We start from the raw sequence: 24,236 nt of genomic DNA, 5'->3' as shown, positions 1-24,236 counted from the left end.
TACAGTACACAGTCTGTGGATACTTTCAGCAGCCAAGGTATTGGGCAGAATTGTACAAACTGTTTTACGCTCGCTAAAACCAGTATTGCAATCTCCTTACCAATCTCCCTATATAATTGTTACGCATCCAGTCACAGTAGTATCCCCACCCACACAGGTGGATATTGCAATGGGTGTGGAGAAATACTCCCTGGAAGTGGTGATTGGGGAATTTTCTGTCCTTCCCCAAGCTGCATCCTATGTAGTGTTCTAGAGGTCCGGGCCGATGGATCTAGGAAAAGCATAGACCAAATACACCTGATGGCCGCTACTCTCAGCAGAGGATGTTAGGGAGGAGTATGCCACTTGGATAAACTCTCCCTCCCTCCCTTAGAGAGAGGGGGCCAGCTGGCATAAAGCTCACCCAAGATACCGGGCAGAGAGAGACGGCACCAGGCGGGCACCGGCTTGGTCTATTGACTGACTGCTTGACTCAATAAATACTGATCCCAGACCAGACTAGACTGCCCGCAGTCAGTGGACAGTATTTGATCAAGACTGGCCCTGTCCAGCCTGACCACAGTCAGTCTACTGGGGTTGGATGGATTTGTCAGCATTGATTTTCTGTTTCTGTTGTATGCAAACATGACCTATAGCTCTCTGTGTGTACTCAGACTTAACGTCACATACCACACATTTCATACACCTTTCCCACGTTTTGTCATCGACATACAAATCACAATTTTTTTTCTCTAATCCTAGTAAAGGAAGGAGATGAAAGATGAACATCTGCTATATCAGACTGCAGCTCAAAGTCAGACTAGACAGACAGACTTTAACAGAACAGAAGGCTTGATGCTCATGAGCCACTCGAGTCAATCTACACGTGCGTGTGTGTGCTTAAATGTCTCACTGTGTGTGTGTGTGTGTGTGTGTGTGTGTGTGTGTGTGTGTGTGTGTGTGTGTGTGTGTGTGTGTGTGCGTGCCTGATTGTGTATGTTTGATCACAAACACACATCTCACCCTTTCTGTGTGTGTTTGACATCCTGTACAGATGTTCAGCCGGTGACCTATGAGGAGGACAAACACTGGTGCTTCATAGTGTACGACAAGCTGAACAACCTCCCTCTCATCCCTGTCTCCTCTCCTCCCGTTCTCCTCCCGTTCTCCTAGATGTTCAGCCGGTGGCCTACGAGGAACCTAAACACTGGTGCTTCATAGTGTACGACAAGCTGAACAACCTCCCTCTCATCCCTGTCTCCTCTCCTCCCGTTCTCCTAGATGTTCAGCCGGTGGCCTACGAGGAACCTAAACACTGGTGCTCTATAGTGTACTACGAGTTGAACAACCGGGTGGGCGAGGCATTCCAGGCCAACTCTACCAGCGTCCTGGTCGACGGCTTCACCGACCCGTCCAACAACCGCAACCGTTTCTGCCTGGGCCTCCTCTCCAACGTCAACCGCAACTCAACCATAGAGAACACCCGGCGACACATTGGCAAAGGTAAAAATAGCCATGGATGGGAACACTCTTATTTTGCCTTATATTATCCCAAATATAAGGCCATGGACACACTGTCCACATGACTGGTTCAATTGTTAGTGTCAGTGTTTATTTTTTTCTTTTATTTATTTAACCTTTATTTAACCAGGTAGGCTAGTTGAGAACACCTTTATTTAACCAGGTAGGCTAGTTGAGAACACCTTTATTTAACCAGGTAGGCTAGTTGAGAACACCTTTATTTAACCAGGTAGGCTAGTTGAGAACACCTTTATTTAACCAGGTAGGCTAGTTGAGAACAAGTTCTCATTTGCAACTGCGACCTGGCCAAGATAAAGCAAAGCAGTGCGACAAAAAAAACAATCAATTAAGAATCCAAGCAAGTTGCCAAAGGCAAGAATATTCTATTCCATTCTAATCTAGTGTACTCTACTCTACTCCATTCTTGTCCCATGTAACCCTCTCTTCCCCTCTCCCCAGGAGTCCACCTGTACTATGTGGGTGGTGAAGTGTATGCTGAATGTCTGAGTGACAGCAGCATCTTCGTCCAGAGTCGGAACTGTAACTACCATCACGGCTTCCACCCCACCACCGTCTGTAAGATCCCCAGCGGTTGCAGCCTCAAGATCTTTAACAACCAGGAGTTTGCTGAGCTGCTGGCCCAGTCCGTCAACCACGGGTTTGAGGCTGTCTACGAGCTGACCAAGATGTGTACCATCCGCATGAGCTTCGTCAAGGTAACCGTCATAGACATACATCCCATAATATAGAGAATATAATGTTAAATGGTTCAGAATGAATATTGGGGTCATGAGATGAAGACGAGGAAATTCAAAGAATAAAGGAAATGCGATTGAAAGAGCCATGATGATAATACCTATCCCTAAAGAGAATATCTCTCTTCCTCTTGCTCTCCCAGGGCTGGGGTGCAGAGTACCACCGCCAGGATGTGACCAGCACCCCCTGCTGGATTGAGATCCACCTGCACGGTCCTCTGCAGTGGCTGGACAAGGTGCTAACCCAGATGGGCTCCCCCCACAACCCCATCTCCTCTGTGTCCTAGACGAAACTGTCCCCAGGCCCCAGGGCTGTCCAAACCCAGCATTTAGGTTCCAGTGGAGGGGTGGGTTTCAGGGTGGGGGACAATTCTAATTTAAATCAGTCAATTCAGGAAGTAAACTGGAATTTTAAGAGAATCTAAATAAAAATAGGAAATTCAGTTTATTTACTGTATTGACTGAATTGAAATGGAATTGACCCCAACCCTGGTGGGTTTGTACTTGAGGGATTATGTCTGAAATTGGGCACATTGCAGACTGGGATGTGTGTGGGGGGGGGGGGGGGGGGTGAGATAGAAGCATCTGGAAGATACTTGATCTTTGTGACCAACTGTAATAATTATCAATCAGACTCAAATCATTATAAACGAATCATCAATTCATCATTACGCAAACTATCCTCCTCATATGGGGCCCATATTCAGAAAGAGTCTGAACAAGGATCAGATTGGCCTTTTAGATCATAATGAATACATTTATATGGACTGGGGGGACCTGAACATAGATCAACACTCTAATACGTGAATATGGGTCCCTGATCTTGTTCTGGCAGTTTTCCCTTCCCCTGTTTTTTGGGTTAACATTGGAAACCCATACAGCCAGTTTCATGTGTTGCTACAACGATAATAAATGTGTACAGGATTGGAAGACAACCAATATGGATGAAAAAATGGAAATATTATGTTTCTTATGAACATATTTAGAACGTAGGAAGATACTGAGGTCAGTAAATACAAATGTCTCCCCCAGAACCCTAAAAATGTTTTTTTTAAAGGTTTTGGCAAATAAAAAGAGTTGAAGAAAAAGACCCCTACATAAAATCCCTTTAGATTATTTACAAACCCTGTCATGAGGAGAAATCAGGAGAGGGCGTCAGTGGGAGCGGGGCGGGAGAGTGAGGTGGGCATTGTGGGATTGTGCTCACAGGACATAAGATTAAAAAAATGGTATATAAATAAATATTTCTCTTCTTGTGTTACACCCGTGTTACAACCTGAATTAAACCATTTTAATCGTGTTTTAGGCATACTCAACATTAGAGCAAAGTGCTGTGCAGTCGGTTTTGCAAACGCGTAGTTTGGTTTAGTGTAGCAAATCACAGTTTGGCTTGTTTAGGTAGTGACTGAAGAATGACACTAAACAGATACAGAGATGGGCACAAGCGTATGATAGTTCAGTTTGACCCTAGCTGTGCATGGTACAGCAAAAAAAGAAAATAATCAATTGTAGAGTCACATAGAGCCCCACAGTGGAGGTGTCATAATACCCATAAAACCTAGTGGTCAAACAGGGAAACGGTTCCAATCATTTTTCCCATAGGGGATTTTAGAAACACTTCAAATAAGGGCTATGTTTTGTGTAGGCTTACCCTGGCGTGACGGTTTTGATAACCATATAAATTTATCTTGGACAGGGTGACTTTTATCAGTATATTACGCTATTTACTCTTAGATTTACAACTAGCTGATACCGTTGCTAACAGGTATTGTCAATTTAGAACTTACACAAGACAGTTTACAGAATTGTTCATTTAAAGAAATATAACCAATTTATTCATTACTGCATTTAGCTAACATTAGATAGTTAATCCAGAGATTCTTACCTTTGCCTCCATTCGCAGGCTCGTCCAGATCATCACGGCATTTGTAGTTCTTTATGATAGCCACATTAGCAGCTAATTAGCGTTTCATTTTTTGGGGGTGAATATATTACTAAGTCTTCTTGTCCTAGAGAGATTTACACGTTTATCAAAATGTCACGACAGGGTAAGCCTTCATGAAATACAGCCCTCATTTGAAATGTTTCTAAAATCCCTTATGGGGAAATGAATGGTGGAAAAACGATTGGAACCATTTCTCTGTTTGACCGCTAGGGTTTATGGATATTATGACAAGTGTGGTAATCTATTGAGGATATATCTCTTCTGTTACATTCTCTAAAGGCATCAACTCAGCAAAACTTACAAAAAGACAGTTAATAAAACAATGGCATCCTTCAGAACTTGTTGACTGAAAAAAAAACATTAGTTTCACTGGTGAGTAAGTTACTGATGGCCCTTATACATGATTTGATCATTTTATAAAAATGCAGACTGTTTTTGTCTTTCAATTATTTTAGGCTTAGAAATACCGCTATTACAAGTTGTATTGATTTTTGTATTTTTTTGAATATGTTTTCTTGTTGTTTCTTGTTATCTGCACTTTCACAGATTGTTGCCTCTTCTCTTAGTTTTTTTGTTTAGTTTTTTCTTTGCGCTGTTTTTGCTGAGTAGTACTCCCAGAAAGCAGTTTTATTCCATGAATATCAAGTCTCTACTGGAAGATTCAATAAATAAAGTTGTTTCATTACCTGTGTCCTTATATTGTTTTCATTTTTTAAGAATAAAAGAACGTGAATGTCAATGTCCAAACTAAAGTTAATGTCCACGGATGTCAACACGTGTAATGTTGGTATCATAAGCTACATAACAGTTGACGCTCAAGAAAGTTCAGTATAAATATTGCATAAGAGCCCATTTAAGCTTGATCTGAAATGTGATCGGAGGCGCGGTATGGGTGGTGTGGCGCAATCGCGGAGCCTCGAGGCACGCAGAGGCCAAATTGAACTCTACCCCATCGCTGTGCTCCTCTCAAATGTTGTAACAAATGCGGATGGCTCTGTATAGCTCCGCATTGAATTGACATGATTTGTTAATGGTAGGTGGGGGCGAGAGGTTCTGTATAAACACAAACTCACTTCCTTCACAACTGCTCTGATTGGTGAAGCCCAAGAATGCCCTGACTTCTGCATAGGCTGTATCACCATAAATGCTGCATGGCCAATGCAAACGTCCTAATGGCCATGTAGCGCCTTTAAGCAAACAGAAGAATACACCATGATGATATTTAGCCTCAAATAACAAAAACATTCATATTTAGTCAAGAATGCATATCGTGCAAGTATGATTCTTTGAAGGGTGAGTTCTCGTATTTTTTACCTTTATTCAACTACGCAAGTCAGTTAAGAACAAATTCTTATTTTCAATGACGGCCTAGGAACAGTGGGTTAACTGCCTGTTCAGGGGCAGAACCTGTTCGTGGGTTTGAACTTGCAAACCTCCCGTTGCTAGTCTAACTCTCTAGTATAACCACTAGGCTACCCTGCCGCCCCATATGAGGAGGATGTGAGAGTGTGGATAGAGGAGTGGTGTGACCAGATATAGTGGAGGCTGATGGGAGGAGCTATAGGACGGGCTCAAATAGTACTGGCTGGAATGAAATGAATGGAACCGAATCAAACACATCAAACAGCTCCTCCCAACAGCCTCCTCTGATATAGACTGAGGCCATGGTATTGGAAGCACACCTGTTGCAAGGCCCTTAGGTATAAAAACCTTCGGATCACCCTTGGGGAGTTGGGACATGAAAACAACACATTTTCAATTGACACAGCCATAAGACTCCTGAACAGGTAATCAAATGGCTACCCGGACTATTTGCATTGTGTGCCCCCCCCAACCCCTCTTTTTACGCTGCTGCTACTCTCTGTTTATATGCATAGTCACTTTAACTATACATTCATGTACATAGTACCTCAAAAAAACTCAACGACACCATTCTGACACCATTCTGTATACTTCTGGTCCTGCTTTGGACACTGTGTTAACTAACCTCCAGACGAGCTTCAATGCCATACAACTCTCCTTCCGTGGCCTCCAACTGCTCTTAAATGCAAGTAAAACTAAATGCATGCTCTTCACCCGATCACTGCCCGCACCTGCCTGCCCGTCCAGCATCACTACTTTGGGCGGTTCTGACTTAGAATATGTGGACAACTACAAATACCTAGGTGTCTGGTTAGACTGTAAACTCTCCTTCCAGGCTCATATTAAGCATCTCCAATCCAAAATGTAATCTAGAATCGGCTTCCTATTTCACAAAAAAGCATCCTTCACTCATGTTGCCAAACATACCCTCAAAAAAATGAAAATCCTACCGATCCTCGACTTCGGCAATGTCATTTACAAAATAGCCTCAAACACTCACCTCAACAAATTGGATGCAGTCTATCACAGTGCCGTCCATTTTGTCACCAAAGCCCCATAAACTACCCACCACTGCGACCTGTACGCTTTCGTTGGCTGGCCCTCGCTTCATACTCGTCGTCAAACTCACTGGCTCCAGGTCATCTACAAGTCTTTGCTAGGTAAAGCCCCACCTTATCTCAGCTCACTGGTCACCATAGCAGCACCCACCCATAGCACGGGTGGCTGCTGTTAATGACTGGAATGAACTGCAAAAATCTCTGAAGCTGGAGACTCATATCCCCCTCACTAGCATTAAGCACCAGCTGTCAGAGCAGCTCACAGATCACTGCACCTGTACATAGCCAATCTGTAATATAGCCCATCCAACTACCACATCCCCATACTTTATTTATTTATCTTGCTCCTTTGCACCCCAGTATCTCTACTTGCACATTTATCTTCTGCACATCTACCACTCCAGTGTTTAATTGCTATATTGTAATTACTTTGCCACCATGGCCTATTTATTGCCTTAACTCCCTTATCTTACCTCATTTGCACTCACTGTATATAGACTTTTTGTTTTCTTTTTTCTACTGTATTATTGACTATGTTTTGTTTATTCCATGTGTAACTCTGTGTTGTTGTATGTGTCAAACTGCTTTGCTTTATCTTGGCCAGTTCACAGTTGCAAATGAGAACTTGTTCTCAACTAGCCTACCTGGTTAAATAAAGGTTAAATATATTTTTTTTTAAATAAATAAAAATTGGACCGACCAATCCCGCACATTGGCTAACCGGGCTATCTGCATTATGTCCCGCCACCCACAACCTGCCAACCCCTCTTTTACGCTACTGTTACTCTCTGTTCATCATATATGCATAGTCACTTTAACCATATCTACATGTACATACTACCTCAATCAGCCTGACTAGCCGGTGTCTGTATTTAGCCTCGCTACTTTATAGCCTCGCTACTGTATACAGCCTGTCTTTTTACTGTTGTTTTATTTCTTTACTTACCTATTGTTCCCTTAACACCTTTTTTGCACTGTTGTTTAGAGCCTGTAAGTAAGCATTTCGCTGTAAAGTCTACTACACCTGCTGTATTTGGCGCAGGTGACAAATAAACTTAGATTTGTTTTGATTTTAATACATGTGTTCCTGTGTGAAATAGGACATGAACTGTATAAGCACCCATAAAAATATTACAACTCAAGACACTAACATGAAATTGTATGGCCACAATGGCTGAAAATGGAAAAATCTTGCAAAATACAAGCAACATTGTGCAAGAGTTATCCATCCCTTGATAAATGCCTTCTAAAATGATTCCCTTGAATTTCAATTCGAGTGAATTGTGAAGACAAGAGCTCAACCACGACTAACTGCTACCACCGTGTGGCCTTGATTAGTACTACTTTTCTAGAAAGGGGCGGTGTTTAACGTCACAGGGAGTAGGAAGTGAACGAAGCACCAAAAAAAAACAATACCCACTGGGTTTCACTAGATAGCACAGCCACGAAGTAAAAAGCTTTATGAAAATAATGATGTGCTTTTGGTCTTACTTTAAGGTTATGTCTTGGCATAAGGTTAGCAGTATGGTTAAGGTTAGGGTTAATGTTAGGTTTAATATCACATTTTAAGAAGATCAATTGTAGAAATGGGCGGAGTTTATGACTTTGTGACTGTGGTAGCTAGTGACGCCCAAAACATTGGTCAACGTGTGGTTGCTTTTGAGAATCAAATTACAGAATTATCCTTATTTTCTTTACTCCAAAAATGAATACTCACGTATGAAAGTATTTGGAGCAATAGTAGAGGACAACAGCAAAGACGAACGAAGCAGATGTATGTACAAATAGCTAGCTATCAAGGTGATTTCTCCATTGTATGTAAACGTTTTGTAATTGTTCAGCTATATGACTACTTGTCAGTCAGTTACCGGTGTATGTACTGTATGTATGCATATGTCCATTCGTTTCTACTGGCAGAATTTGCTCCTGAATGCCACAACCTCAAACAGTCTAAATAGCCCAAAGTGAGTGTCATAGAGTAATCAGCATCAGCTTTGTTTTGGTTCTGTCTTGTTGAATGAACTGAAATGTGTCACAAACCTCTACAGAATGCCTGTTGTCTAACGTTACATCATTATCAGACTCTCTCCCCTAGAGAAGGGACCAGTGCCAGGCAATCATGGGACCCTCGGTACTCTTTCCGCTTCTCCACCGCTTGTCCTCCCCCTTACGAACTGTCACCCCAACATGGGGCCGATGGCTCCTCCGCCAGCTACCCCCACCATCCTGCACTCGTACCCGCTGTACCCCCTCATTCCCTGGGCTTAACTCCCAACACATCCGCGGGATGTGTGTGGAATCCACCCTCAGCCACATTAAGGAGCTGAGTCCACCAGAGCAGAGGCTGTTGAATAAGCTGTATGAAGGACTGATCTCAGGTCAGCGGGCCAGTCTGGCTGAGTCCATTACCCTGGTGGAGACCCAACATCCCAGAAAGAAAGAGCTGGCCCAGGTCCTGCTACAGAGAGTACTGGCCCACAGGAAGGAGCAGGAGAAACAGAACGGAGGGAAACCCCTGGCCTTCAGAGTGGGTTAGTATGTGGATTGTTATGTTCAACATTGTTGTGTCTATGCCCAGAACATAGAATGCACGCAGACCCAATAATATGTGAACATTTGAACTAGTGGCTTGCAGAGTCCTTAGAGTTGGACCGCTTGAGTTGGTGGCTGCAATGTGGGCTTTTTATTGAAGATGTTTGTACTCATACTCTTGATGTAGCTAAGTCTAAAATACCATATGGGGAAGAGTGTGGGCTTGGTGTACGTGCATGTTTGTCCTCTGTGAGGTGACGTCTGTCTGTAGGTCTGTCTGGCCCACCCGGAGCTGGGAAGTCCACCTTCATCGAGGTGGTGGGGAAGATGCTCACAGGACAAGGACATAAAGTCTCTGTTCTGGCTGTCGACCCCTCATCATGCACTACAGGAGGTATGTTTCCACATCATTCTACATATTCATCGCTGTGTTTGTGCGTGGTATTTCATCAGTGTTGTGGGGTATATGTATTGGTTTAAATGGGTCTGTTAGAATGCCTCGTCATGCCAGACAGACTCTTGCACCGTAACATGTGGGATTTTGTGAACATTGACATAACTATTCTGCCTTGTTCAATGATGTTGAAAATAATTTCCTCACCACAGGAGGTTGGTGGCACCTTAATTGGGGAGGACAGGCTCGTGTTAATGACTGGAGCGGAATCAGTGGAATGGTATCAAATACATGGTTTCCAGGTGTTTGATGCCATTCCATTTGCTCTGTTCTGGACATTTATTAGGAGCCGTCCTCCCCTCAGCAGCCTCCTGTGTTCCTCACATATATCTTCTTCAATCTAGGCAAAGGATTATTGTTAAATATTGATACCTATACTGATATACTACCACTTTTATACTTTATGTTGGTGTTACGCATAAATCCTCCCCCTCTCCCCAGGGTCTCTGATGGGTGACAAGACTCGTATGACTGAGCTCTCCAGAGACATGAGTGCTTTCATCAGACCCTCCCCCACCTCTGGAACACTGGGAGGAGTCACCCGCACCACCAATGAGGCCATAGTACTGTGTGAGGGGGGTGGCTACGACATCGTTCTGGTAGAAACTGTAGGTGAGGAGTCGACTGTTTTTAAAAGCCTCAGAAGGGACAAATCTTCACCTGGGATAGGCCACCTGCACAGTTTTTATTGAACCAGATTTAATCTCATTGTGATTCATGCTTTGCATCTTCCACATTACGTGGTTTCTAAAGTCTAAATGGCATAAAGGATACAATTATGAAATGACATAACATAGCTCATACATAACATAGCTCATACATAACATAGCTCATACATAACATAGCTCATAGTTCATACATAGTTCATACATAGCTCATACATAACATAGCTCATAAAATCCTAAGGTATCTAGCGTTTCATAAATACTTAGTTTCATTGTGTGTTGTGTCCTCAGGTGTAGGCCAGTCAGAGTTTGCTGTGGCTGACATGGTGGACATGTTTGTGTTGCTGATCCCACCAGCAGGGGGCGATGAACTACAGGTCAGACAGACTGCACCTCCATCACCATCACACTCCCCTGTTACAATGCCATTAAAGAACCAGTGAAAATCTTGTGATATTTACAGACATTTTTGTTCATTTAAATGAATAATATATCCATTGATTCTTGATGAAAATAAATTTCTTTCAACTGTCTTTAAAGTACACTGCTCAAAAAAATAAAGGGAACACTAAAATAACACATCCTAGATCTGAATGAATGAAATATTCTTATTAAATACTTTTTTTTACATAGTTGAATGTGCTGACAACAAAATCACACAAAAATGATCAATGGAAATCAAATTTATCAACCCATGGAGGTCTGGATTTGGAGTCACACTCAAAATTAAAGTGGAAAACCACACTACAGGCTGATCAAAATGTCAAAATGAGGCTCAGTTGTGTGTGTGGCCTCCACGTGCCTGTATGACCTCCCTACAACGCCTGGGCATGCTCCTGATGAGGTGGCGGATGGTCTCCTGAGGGATCTCCTCCCAGACTTGGACTAAAGCATCCGCCAACTCCTGGACAGTCTGTGGTGCAACGTGGCGTTGGTGGATGGAGCGAGACATGATGTCCCAGATGTGCTCAATTGGATTCAGGTCTGGGGAACGGACGGGCCAGTCCATAGCATCAATGCCTTCCTCTTGCAGGAACTGCTGACACACTCCAGCCACATGAGGTCTAGCATTGTCTTGCATTAGGAGGAACCCAGGGCCAACCTCACCAGCATATGGTCTCACAAGGGGTCTGAGGATCTCATCTCAGTACCTAATGGCAGTCAGGCTACCTCTGGCGAGCACATGGAGGGCTGTGCGGCCCCCCAAAGAAATGCCACACCATGACTGACCCACCGCCAAACCGGTCATGCTGGAGGATGTTGCAGGCAGCAGAACGTTCTCCACAGCATCTCCAGACTCTGTCACGTCTGTCATGTGCTCAGTGTGAACCTGCTTTCATCTGTGAAGAGCACAGGGCGCCAGTGGCGAATTTGCCAATCTTGGTGTTCTCTGGCAAATGCCAAACGTCCTGCATGGTGTTGGGCTGTAAGCACAACCCCCACCTGTGGACGTCGGGCCCTCATACCACCCTCATGGAGTCTGTTTCTGACTGTTTGAGCAGACACATGCACATTTGTGGCCTGCTGGAGGTCATTTTGCAGGGCTCTGGCAGTGCTCCTCCTGCTCCTCCTTGCACAAAGGCGGAGGTAGCGGTCCTGCTGCTGGGTTGTTGCCCTCCTATGGCCTCCTCTACGTCTCCTGATGTACTGGCCTGTCTCCTGGTAGCGCCTCCATGCTCTGGACACTACGCTGACAGACACAGCAAACCTTCTTGCCACAGCTCGCATTGATGTTCCATCCTGGATGAGCTGCACTACCTGAGCCACGTGTGTTGGTTGTAGACTCCGTCTCATGCTACCACTAGAGTGAAAGCACCGCCAGCATTCAAAAGTGACCAAAACATCAGCCAGGAAGAATAGGAACTGAGAAGTGGTCTGTGGTTACTACCTGCAGAACCACTCCTTTATTGGGGGTGTCTTGCTAATTGCCTATAATTTCCACCTGTTGTCTATTCCATTTGCACAACAGCATGTGAAATTTATTGTCAATCAGTGTTGCTTCCTAAGTGGACAGTTTGATTTCACAGAAGTGTGATTGACTTGGAGTTACATTGTGTTGTTTAAGTGTTCCCTTTATTTTTTTGAGCAGTGTACATATCTGATTCCTCATGCCTTTCATATTTGCAAAAGAAACTAAATGGTTTCTTTCCACCCTGTTGTCTTCACTTATTCTGTCTCAGGATGCACTTAAGTATTCAAACAGGATCACAGACTGTCGCACTGTCCATCAATCAGCTTAGACGTATAGACATAAGATTTACATCCAATTTCCCCTCTGGAGATCAATAAGTTGATTCAAAGCACATCGTGTTGGTCACATACACGTATTTAGCAGACGTTATTTCTATCAAAGTGTGGACACACCTACTCATTACATTTTTAAATGTTTTTTCTTTATTTCTTATTATTTTCTACATTGTAGAATAATAGTGAAGACATCAAAACTATGAAATAACACATGGAATCATGTAGTAACCAAAAAAGTGTCAAACAAATCTAAATATATTTTAGATTCTTCTAAGTAGCCCCCCTTTGCCTTGATGACAGCTTTGCACACTTGGCATTCTCTCAACCAGCTTCACCTGGAATGCTTTTCTAACCGTCTTGAAGGAGTTCCCACATATGCTGAGCACTTGTTGGCTGCTTTTCCTTCACTCTGCGGTCCAACTCATCCCAAACCATCTCAATTGGGTTGAAGTCAGGTGATTGTGGAGGCCATCTGATGCAGCACTCCATCACTCTACTTCTTGGTCAAATAGCCCTTACACAGATAGGTGTGTTTGGGTCATTGTCCTGTTGCACAAACCAGGTGGGATGGCGTTTATCGCTGCAGAATGCTGTGGTAGCCATGCTGGTTAAGTGTACCTTGAATTCTAAATAAATTACTCAGTGTCACCAGCAAAGCATCATCACACCACCTCCATGCTTCACGGTGGGAACTATACATGCGGAAATCATCCCTTCACCTGCTCTGAGTCTCACAAAGACATGGTGGTTGGAACCATAAATCTCAAATTTGAATTCATCAGACCAAAGACAGATTTCCACCGGTCTATTGTCCATTGCTCGTGTTACTGTCTTTTAAGCAAGTCTCTTCTTCTTATTGGTGTCCTTTAGTAGTGGTTTCTTTGCAGCAATTCGGCCATGAAGTTGATGTTGAGATGTGTCTGTTACTTGAACTATGTGAAGCATTTATTTGGGCTGCAATTTATGAACTTATCCTCTGCAGCAGAGGTAACTCTGGGTCTTACTTTCTTGTGGCGGTCCTCATGAGAGCCAGTTTCATCATTACGCTTGATGGTTTTTGCGACTGAACTTGAAAACTTTCAAAGTTCTTGAAATTTTCCAGATTGACTGACCTTCATATCTTCAAGTAATGGTAGACTGTTGTTTCTCTTTGCTTATTTGAGCTGTTCTTGCCATAATATGGACTTAGCCCTATTTGGTTAAGACCATCTTCTGTATACCACCCCTGCCTTGTCTCAACACAACTGATTGGCTCAAACGCATTAAGGAGGAAAGAAATTCCACAAATTAACTTTTAACAAGGCACACCTGTTAATTGAAATGCATTCCAGGTGACTACCTCATGAAGCTGGTTGAGAGAATTCCAAGAGTGTGCAAAGCTGTCATCAATGCAAAGGGTGCCTACTTTGAAGAATCTCATATACACTACCGTTCAAAAGTTTGGGGTCACTTAGAAATGTCCTTGTTTTTGAAAGAAAAGCATTTTTTTGTCTATTAAAATAACATCAAATTATTAATATCTACATAGGCGTACAGGGGCCCATTATCAGCAACCATCACTCCTGTGTTTCAATGGCACGTTGTAATTTTAAAAGGCTAATTGATCATTAGAAAATCATTTTGCAATTATGTTAGTACAGCTGAAAACCGTTGTTCGGATTAAAGAAGTATTAAAACTCACCTTATTTAGACTAGTTTAGTATCTGCAGCATCAGCATTTGTGGGTTCGATTACAGGCTCAAAATGGCCAGAAACAACTTTCATCTGAAACTCGTCAGTCTATTCTTGTTCTGACAAATGAAGGCTATTCCATGCGAGAAATTGCCAAGAAACTGAAGATCTCGTACAAAGCTGTGTACTACTCCCTTCACAGAACAGCGCAAACTGGCCCTAACCAGAATAGAAAGAGGAGTGGGAGGCCCCGGTGCACAACTGAGCAAGAGGACAAGTACATTTATGTCTAGTTTGAGAAACAGATGCCTCACAAGTCCTCAACTGGCAGGTTAATTAAATAGTACCCGCAAAACACCGGTCTCAACGTCAACAGTGAAGAGGCGACTCTGGGATGCTGGCCTTCTAGGCAGAGCTCCTCTGTCCAGTGTCTGTGTTCTTTTACCCATCTTAATCTTTTCTTTTTATTAGCCAGTAGGAGATATGGCTTTTCTTTGCAACTCTGCCTAGAAGGCCAGCATCCTGGAGTCGCCTTTTCACTGTTGATGTTGAGACTGGTGTTTTGCAGGTACTATTTAATGAAGCTGCTAGTTGAGGACTTGTGAGGCGTATGAAATGGGTAAAACGGTATGTAAACATTATTAAAGTGACCAGTGTTCCATGACTATGTACATAGGGCAAGCAGCCTCTAAGGTGCAGGGTTAAGTAACCGGGTGGTAGCCATCTAGGGACATTTTGTAAAGTTCAGGGCACAGTACTGAATCTGTGTGTGTTCTCCATTGCCAGGGCATTAAGCGAGGCATCATAGAGAAGGCAGACCTCGTGGTGGTCACTAAAGCAGACGGAGACCTGTTAGTTCCAGCCAGGAGAATCCAGGCAGAGTATACCAGCGCTCTGAAACTGCTCAGGAAGAAATCAAAGTCCTGGAACCCTAAGGTGGGTTGTATTGGGTTGAATGTTTTTTGTTTGAGTGGTAGTGCAAAGGGGTTAAACTTACAGTGGGGCAAAGAAAGTATTTAGTCGGCCACCAATTGTGCAAGTTCTCCCACTTAAAAAGATGAGAGGCCTGTAATGTTCATAATAGTTACACTTCAACTATGACAGACAAAATTAGAAAAAAAATCCAGAAAATCACATTGTAGGATTTTTTATGAATTTATTTGCAAATTATGGTGGAAAATAAGTATTTGGTCACCTACAAACAAGCAAGATTTCTGGCTCTCACAGACCTCTAACTTCTTCTTTAAGAGGCTCCTCTGTCCTCCACTCGTTACCTGTATTAATGGCACCTGTTTGAACTTGTTATCAGTATAAAAGACACCTGTCCACAACCTCAAACAGTCACACTCCAAACTCCACTATGGCCAAGACCAAAGAGCTGTCAAGGACACCAGAAACAAAATTGTAGACCTGCACCAGGCTGGGAAGACTGAATCTGCAATAGGTAAGCAGCTTGGTTTGAAGAAATCAACTGTGGGAGCAATTATTAGGAAATGGAAGACATACAAGACCACTGATAATCTCCCTCGATCTGGGGCACCACGCAAGATCTCACCCCGTGGGGTCAAAATGATCACAAGAACGGTGAGCAAAAATCTCAGAACCACACGGGGGGACCTAGTGAATGACCTGCAGAGAGCTGGGACCAAAGTAACAAAGCCTACCATCAGTAACACACTACGCCACCAGGGACTCAAATCCTGCAGTGCCAGACGTGTCCCCCTGCTTAAGCCAGTACATGTCCAGGCCCGTCTGAAGTTTGCTAGAGAGCATTTGGATGATCCAGAAAAAGATTGGGAGAATGTCATATGGTCAGATGAAACCAAATATAACTTTTTGGTAAAAACTCAACTCGTCGTGTTTGGAGGACAAAGAATGCTGAGTTGCATCCGAACACCATACCTACTGTGAAGCATGGGGGTGGAAACATCATGCTTTGGGGCTGTTTTTCTGCAAAGGGACCAGGATGACTGATCCGTGTAAAGGAAAGAATGAATGGGGCCATGTATCGTGAGATTTTGAGTGAAAACCTCCTTCCATCAGCAAGGGCATTGAAGATGAAACGTGGCTGGGTCTTTCAGCATGACAATGATCCCAAACACACCGCCTGGGCAACGAAGGAGTGGCTTCGTAAGAAGCATTTCAAGGTCCTGGAGTGGCCTAGCCAGTCTCCAGATCTCAACCCCATAGAACATCTTTGGAGGGAGTGGAAAGTCCGTGTTGCACAGCAACAGCCCCAAAACATCACTGCTCTAGAGGAGATCTGCATGGAGGAATGGGCCAAAATACCAGCAACAGTGTGTGAAAACCTTGTGAAGGCTTACAGAAAACGTTTGACCTCTGTCATTGCCAACAAAGGGTATATAACAAAGTATTGAGATAAACTTTTGTTATTGACCAAATACTTATTTTCCACCATAATTTGCAAATAAATTCATTAAAAATCCTACAATGTGATTTTCTGGAATTTCTTTTCTTCTCATTATGTCTGTCATAGTTGAAGTGTACCTATGACGAAAATTAGGCCTCTCTCATCTTTTTAAGTGGGAGAACTTGCACAATTGGTGGCTGACTAAATACTTTTTTGCCCCACTGTATATAGAAAAGTGCTTCAAATTGTTGCTCAGGAAGAAGTCCAAGACCTGGAACGTGGTTAGTGTTGGGTTGTATGGTTTTGTGCTCATACTTTCATATGCACAGAATTAAGAAATACAAACAGATAATGAGAAATAAATGCATACCTACAAAAAATAGACATATTGCCTCAAACTCCAGGTAACTGGGGGTTGGAACCTGATGTTCTTCTTCGTATCCTCTATTGGAGAGCTGTGTTACATTTCCTCTGAAAACCCTTTTTTGCCGCCCTCAACTCTCCACACATCACCAGAACCGACAGGCCGTCCCACTGTACAGCGAGGTCAGCTGACCCGGGGGAGAGGGATTAATGTGATGTCATCATCAGGGCACTCTAGTCTGTCGCAGTGTTCCCGGGGTGGGGAGGGGGTGCTCTCTGCATGTCTCCCGCCCTGGGCCGAGCGTTGTGGCATTGTCTCTTTGTCTCAGACCGACCGCGTGCGGCCCAATGCAGCATCTGCCCACCTGGCAACCTGCCAAAGTCCCCTACCGCCACCCACCCACCCTTCTCCCTCCATCCCCCTCTTCCTCTTCCTCCCCACTCTGAATAGAGAGCTGCTATGTCATGTATTTTCCTGATTAGCAGTCCACCCACTCAGATGAAAGACTCCAAGACCTGTCTCGTTCTCTGTCTCTCTCGCTTCTTTTTCCAATTTTCTGTCTCTCTCGCTCTCTCTCTCCCTTTCTCTCTCTCTGTTTTTCTGTCTCTATTTCTCTCCACCTCTCTCTACCTCTCTCTCTCTCTTCATCTCCATCTATCTCATCTCTCTCTGTTTTGCTCCATTTGTCTGTCTCTCTCACTCTCTGGCCCTGTTCTTCTTTCCACTAGTACCAGAGGCAGCAACACTGACTTCAGTCAGGACAGAAGATATCCACCACAGTGATTTTAATGGGTCTCCACATGATTCCTCCTCTGCCATATCTCAATATTAGGTTCAGGGGAGGGTACTTTGGAAGGCTCCCTTCTAGCAGATTAATCATATTGACTGTAGCTTTGTAAGACATTTCTACAGTATTTCCCCATGTCAGAAACACATTTCTATTGGCACACTTGAATTGTGAATAGACCAATTTAGGAATGACTATATAGAATACAGCTTGATAGAGTATTGCACCATTGAGATATGACTTCACACAGTTCCCTTTTTGTAGTGCCCTCACTCTCATTCAAGCACTGGTCAATACTGAGTTGTTTAGTCCTTAAATCACTGGTGTTGTCTGGACAGGCCTGAGGTGAATATGGGAATACAGAGACCCCACTGGGTGTGTGATATCTGTGGTGTGTCACTGTGCCTGCATGGGCATATGGGGGGATTGATTACCAACTGCATGGCGGTCCACACGTGTGTGTTCACATACAGTACCACTCAAAAGTCTGGACACACCTACTCATTGCAGTGTTTTTCCTTATTTGTACTATTTTCTACATTGTAGAATAATAGTAAAGACATCAAAACTATGAAATAACACATATGGAATCATGTAGTAACCAAAAAAGTGTTAAACAAATCAAAATATATTTGAGATTCTTCAAAGTAGCCACCCTTTGCCTTGATGACAGCTTTGCAAACGCTTGGCATTCTCTCAACCAGCTTCATGAGGTAGTCACCTGTTTCAATTAACAGGTGTGTCTTGTGTTTGAGCCCATCAGTTGTGTTATGACAAGGTAGGGGTGGTATACAGAAGATAGCCCTATTTGGTAAAGACCAATTCCATGTTATGGCAAGAACAGCTCAGATAAAGAAAGAGAAATGACAATCCATCATTACTTCAGGACATGAAGGTCAGTCAATCTGGAAAATGTCAAGAACTTTGAAAGTTTCTTCAAGTGCAGTCGCAAAAAACATCAGGCGCTGTGATGAAACTACTAAAGGACACCAATAATAAGAAGAGACTTGCTTGGTCCAAGAAACACGAGCAATGGACATTAGACCAGTGGAAATCTGTCCTTTGGTCTGATGAGTCCAAATTTGAGCTGTTTGGTTCCAACCGTTGTTTCTTTGTGAGACGTAGAGTAGTTGAATGGATGATCTCCACATGTGTGGTTCCCACCGTGAAGCATGGAGGTGTGATGGTGTGGGGGTGCTTTGCTGGTGACACTGTGATTTATTTAGAATTCAAGGTACACTTAACCAGCATGGCTACCACAGCATTCTGCAGCGATACGCCATCCCATCTGGTTTGCGCTTAGTGGGACTATCATTTGTTTTTCAACAGGACAATGACCCAACACACGTCCAGGCTGTGTAAGAGCTTTTTGACCAAGAAGGAGAGTGATGGAGTGCTGCATCAGATGACCTGGCCTCCACAATCACCTGACCTCAACCCAATTGAGATGGTTTGGGATGAGTTGGACTGCAGAGTGAAGGAAAAGCAGCCAACAAGTGCTCAGCATATGTGGGAACCACTTCAAGACTGTTGGAAAAGCGTTCCAGGTGAAGCTGGTTGAGAGAATGCCAAGTGTGCAAAGCTGTCATCAAGGCAAAGGGGGGCTACTTAGAAGAATCTAAAATATATTTAGATTTGTTTGACACTTTGTTGGTTCCTACATGATTCCATGTGTTATTTCATAGTTTTGATGTCTTCACTATTATTCTACAATGTAGAAAATAGTAAAAATAATGAAAAACCCTTGAATGAGTAGGCGTGTCCAGACGTTTGACTAGTACCATATGTGAGAGTATATGTATGTCTGTATGCACAGTGTATGTGTGTGGGGGGTGGGGGGGCTTGTATTACTATCCTTGTGGGTACTGAAAATCCCCAAAGTCCATATATTGTGTGTGTGTGTGTGGTTCTCCCCCCCCCACCAGGTAGTGCGTGTGTCATCCCAGACAGGCGAGGGTGTAGCAGAGCTGTGGGGTAAGATGGAGGCCTTCCACTCAGCCACCCTGTCCAGCGGGGACTTCCAGGACAGACGTAGGGCCCAGCACAAGGTGTGGATGTGGAGCCTGATCCAGGAGAATGTCCTGAGGCACTTCCAGGAACACCCTGCCGTCAGGGGGGAGCTACCCCAGCTAGAGGACAGGGTCACCAGGGGAGCTATATCACCGGGCCTGGCGGCTGATCTGTTACTGAAGGCCTTCACCTCTTCTTCATCATCCTCCTCCTCACAGTGACCTAGCTGAAGTGGAGATCTAATACCAACAGCATTATCCATATACTGTAATATTGATTACTCTTCTCGCCTTGTCTCTCAGGTCACTGCTCTGTAAGGACGATTGATTGTTGATGAGAGAAGGGAAGGAATTCTAGGTCTTGGTCCCCCTCCCAATCTCACACACAACACACTGCCTTCAAATTGAAACACTGACCTACTTACTCATACAAGAGACTTGACATTGCAGTTTATCGGTTTATACTTGAAGAGTATCAATGGATGCAGTTTTATAGATTTTATCTTAATCAATGAGTTGAATAAATTATTAAATGAATTATATAGTGGTGGGTGTTTTCTGTTGCTGAAATGTTTGTGTGGGGACGTAGCTGCTGAACCAGGGCTATGAAGCTTTGTGTGGAGACGTAGCTGCTGAACCAGGGCTAGGAAGCTTTGTGTGGGGAGATTGGAAACCCAAATTGGTCTACACGGACAAGTTCTGGCCTGGTTTAGATCTTATCTGTCGGAAAGATATCAGTTTGTCTCTGTGAATGGTTTGTCCTCTGACAAATCAACTGTACATTTCGGTGTTCCTCAAGGTTCCGTTTTAGGACCACTTATTTTCACTATATATTTTACCTCTTGGGGATGTCATTCGAAAACATAATGTTAACTTTCACTGCTATGTGGATGACACATAGCTGTACATTTCAATGAAACATGGTGAAGCCCCAAAATTGCCCTCGCTAGAAGCTTGTGTTTCAGACATAAGGAAGTGGATGGCTGCAAACTTTCTACTTTTAAACTCTGACAAAACAGAGATGCTTGTTCTAGGTCCCAAGGAACAAAGAGATCCTCTGTTGAATCTGACAATTAATCTTAATGGTTGTACAGTCGTCTCAAATAAAACTGTGAAGGACCTCGGCGTTACTCTGGGCCCTGATCGCTCTTTTGACGAACAAGGACAGCTTTTTTCCATCTACCTAACATTGCAAAAATCAGAAACTTTCTGTCCAAAAATGATGCAGAAAAATGTATCCATGCTTTTGTCACTTCTAGGTTAGACTACTGCAATGCTCTACTTTCCGGCTACCCGGATAAAGCACTAAATAAACTTCAGTTAGTGCTAAATACGGCTGCTAGAATCCTGACTAGATCCCCAAAATTTGATCATATTACTCCAGTGCTTGCCTGGCTTCCTGTTAAGGCAAGGGCTGATTTCAAGGTTTTACTGCTAACCTACAAAGCATTACATGGGCTTGCTCCTACCTATCTCTCTGATTTGGTCCTGCCGTACATACCTACACGTACGCTACGGTCACAAGACGCAGGCCTCCTAATTGTCCCTAGAATTTCTAAGCAAACAGCTGGAAGCAGGGCTTTCTCCTATAGAGCTCAATTTTTATGGAATGGTCTGCATACCCATGTGAGAGACGTAGACTCGGTCTCAAACTTGAAGTCTTTACTGAAGACTCATCTCTTCAGTGGGTCATATGATTGAGTGTAGTCTGGCCCAGGAGTGTGAAGGTGAACGGTAAGGCTCTGGAGCAACGAACCGCCCTTGCTGTCTCTGCCTGGCCGGTTTTCCTCTTTCCACTGGGATTCTCTGCCTCTAACCCTATTACAGGGGCTGGCTTGCTGGTGCTCTTTCATGCCGTCCCTAGGAGGGGTGCGTCACTTGAGTGGGTTGAGTCACTGATGTGCTCTTCCTGTCTGGGTTGGCGCCACCCCTTGGGTTGTGCCGTGGCGGAGATCTTTGTGGGCTATACTTGGCCTTGTTTCAGGATGGTAAGTTGGTGGTTGAAAATATCCCTCTAGTGGTGTGGGGGCTGTGCTTTGGCAAAGTGGGTGGGGTTATATCCTTCCTGTTTGGCCCTGTCTGGGGGTATCATCGGATGTGGCCACAGTGTCTCCTGACCCCTCCTGTCTCAGCCTCCAGTATTTATGCTGCAGTAGTTTATGTGTCGGGGGCCTAGGGTCAGTTTGTTATATCTGGAGTACTTCTCCTGTCTTATCCGGTGTCCTGTGTGAATTTAAGTATGCTCTCTCTAATTCTCTCTTTCTCTCATTCTTTCTCTCTCTCGGAGGACCTGAGCCCTAGGACCATGCCTCAGGACTACCTGGCATGATGACTCCTTGCTGTCCCCAGTCCACCTGGCCGTGCTGCTCCTCCAGTTTCAACTGTTCTGCCTGCGGCTATGGAACCATGACCTGTTCACCGGACGTGCTACCTGTCCCAGACCCGCTGTTTTCAACTCTCTAGAGACAGCAGGAGTGGTAGAGATACTCTTAATGATCGGCTATGAAAAGCCAACTGACATTTACTCCTGAGGTGCTGACTTGCTGCACCCTCGACAACTACTGTGATTATTATTATTTGACCATGCTGGTAATTTATGAACATTTGAACATCTTGGCCATGTTCTGTTATAATCTCCACCCGGCACAGCCAGAAGAGGACTGGCCACCCCTCATAGCCTGGTTCCTCTCTAGGTTTCTTCCTAGGTTTTGGCCTTTCTAGGGAGCTTTTCCTAGCCACTGTGCTTGTACACCTGCATTGCTCGCTGTTTGGGGTTTTAGGCTGGGTTTCTGTACAGCACTTTGAGATATCAGCTGATGTATGAAGGGCTGTATAAATACATTTTATTTTATTTTATTTGGGGACGTAGCTGCTGAACCAGGGCCAGGAAGCCCTGTGTGGGGACGTAGCTGCTGAACCAGGGCTAGGAAGCGTTGTGTGGGGACGTAGCTGCTGAACCAAGGCTAGAAAGCTTTGTTTGCGGACGTAGCTGCTGAACCAGGGCTAGGAAGATTTGTTTGGGAACGTAGCGGCTGAACCAGGGCTAGGAAGCTTTGTGTGGGGACGTAGCTGCTGAACCAAGGCTAGAAAGCTTTGTTTGCGGACGTAGCTGCTGAACCAGGGCTAGGAAGATTTGTTTGGGGACGTAGTGGCTGAACCAGGGCTAGGAAGCTAGGTGTGGGGACGTAGCTGCTGAACCAGGGCTAGGAAGCTAGGTGTGGGGACGTAGCTGCTGAACCAGGGCTTGGAAGTTTTGTGTGGGGGGCGTAGCTGCTGAACCAGGGCTAGGAAGCTTCATGTGGGGGGCGTAGCTGCTGAACCAGGGCTAGGAAGCTTTGTTTGGGGACGTAGCTGCTGAACCAGGGCTAGGAAGCGTTGTGTGGGGACGTAGCTGCTGAACCAGGGCTAGGAAGCTTTTTTGGGGACGTAGCTGCTGAACCAGGGCTAGGAAGCTTTGTTTGTGGACATAACTGCTGAACCAGGGCTAGGAAGCATTGTGTGTGGGTGTAGCTGCTGAACCAAGGAAGCTTCTGAACATGACAACTTTTAATACAAGCGTCATGTCATTCCTGTTGTTTTACATTTATTCCAGACAAAATTACCACATTTTTGCAATGATGCCTCTTGACCACCAGATGTCCCCATAACTTCACAACCTCATCTAAACCATTATCATAATGACTGGCCTGAGAGCCAGCCTCCACCCCTCCACCGCTCCTCCCCTCAGGATGTGCTGGGTGACAGGTCACAGAGAGGCTGCTAGGACACCAGATCCTTCTTCCCTGGAGCTCTGAGGACACCATGGTAATCCTTCACATCCATCCCCCATGCCAGTCAGAGCCTGGCTTCTAGTAGATACTAGGCTACCTACCGCTGGGCAGAGGAATGATCAAAGAGACAGTAGTATTATCATAAAGCGTCCGTTACACCAGCCCAGGGCGCAGTAGGCATCAACCTCTGTAAATAAATAAAAAAAACAGTGTGAATTGCCCTCATTGTACAGTGCCAGTGTAAAGTTTGTAAAGGACAGTCTGTACATAGTGGGGAGAAAACTGCTTCTATGCTGCAGTCCAAAGCCACAAACCTATGTTTGTTGTTAGGAAAGAATCCCTAGATTCTTAGACAAATCCGTCCCAGTCTCCCCCGATTATTCCATCCACTTCAATCTTTCCTTGATCGTTTACATCTGTCTGTTCCGCAGAAGTGAGCCCCAGCCTCCAGAGTCTCTCTGCTCGCAGGTTGGCGGTCGTTTGCTCCTGTCTGCGCCTGGAGGAAGACTGCCTCGAATGCAGATGGATTCATTAGGCTTGAGTAACACCCTTCCCCTTCATCACGCTGTCTCTCTCTCTCACACACACACACACACTGTACTGCTCTAGGGAACAGTCAGTCCTAGCTTAATCTCTGGACACACACACACACACAGCGTTCACTAGGCTTCAGTGTAAACACCCTGATGTGGTTTCTCAGTGGAAAGATTAACTCAAATGCTGTCGTATCATGTTCAACATTCAGC

At 44.4% G+C, this 24,236-nt stretch overlaps 2 protein-coding genes across 5 annotated transcripts in view; both read left to right on the top strand.

Annotated features, from left to right (window-relative positions):
- LOC116376559 (mothers against decapentaplegic homolog 1) overlaps window positions 1–4,891 on the top strand; it is a 34,390-nt gene extending 29,499 nt beyond the window's left edge. Inside the window, exons 5-7 of the mRNA XM_031837894.1 lie at window positions 1,261–1,482; window positions 1,960–2,216; window positions 2,399–4,891. Coding sequence (XP_031693754.1) covers window positions 1,261–1,482; window positions 1,960–2,216; window positions 2,399–2,542 — 623 coding nt within the window. The 3' untranslated portion in view covers window positions 2,543–4,891. The remainder of the gene's footprint in view (window positions 1–1,260; window positions 1,483–1,959; window positions 2,217–2,398) is intronic.
- A 3,315-nt stretch (window positions 4,892–8,206) lies between these two features.
- LOC109900478 (methylmalonic aciduria type A homolog, mitochondrial-like) lies at window positions 8,207–20,257 on the top strand. Of its 4 annotated transcripts, none has more exons than XM_031837891.1 (7): window positions 8,234–8,394; window positions 8,702–9,151; window positions 9,424–9,546; window positions 10,048–10,218; window positions 10,563–10,648; window positions 14,976–15,125; window positions 19,637–20,257. In XM_031837891.1, exons 2-7 carry the CDS (start codon window positions 8,740–8,742, stop codon window positions 19,940–19,942), a joined length of 1,248 nt encoding a protein of 415 aa, XP_031693751.1. In that variant the 5' UTR covers window positions 8,234–8,394; window positions 8,702–8,739; the 3' UTR covers window positions 19,943–20,257. The 4 variants fall into 4 exon arrangements, with proteins under 4 accessions (XP_031693753.1, XP_031693751.1, XP_031693750.1 ...); XM_031837890.1 differs by having other exon boundaries at window positions 8,240–8,420; XM_031837893.1 differs by lacking the exon at window positions 14,976–15,125 and having other exon boundaries at window positions 8,207–8,394.
- The last annotated feature ends 3,979 nt before the right edge of the window (window positions 20,258–24,236 follow it).

Source organism: Oncorhynchus kisutch, linkage group LG12 (genome assembly GCF_002021735.2).
Source record: "Oncorhynchus kisutch isolate 150728-3 linkage group LG12, Okis_V2, whole genome shotgun sequence".
Classification (NCBI taxonomy): domain Eukaryota; kingdom Metazoa; phylum Chordata; class Actinopteri; order Salmoniformes; family Salmonidae; genus Oncorhynchus; species Oncorhynchus kisutch.
This window is presented reverse-complemented; position numbering and strand designations above follow the sequence as displayed.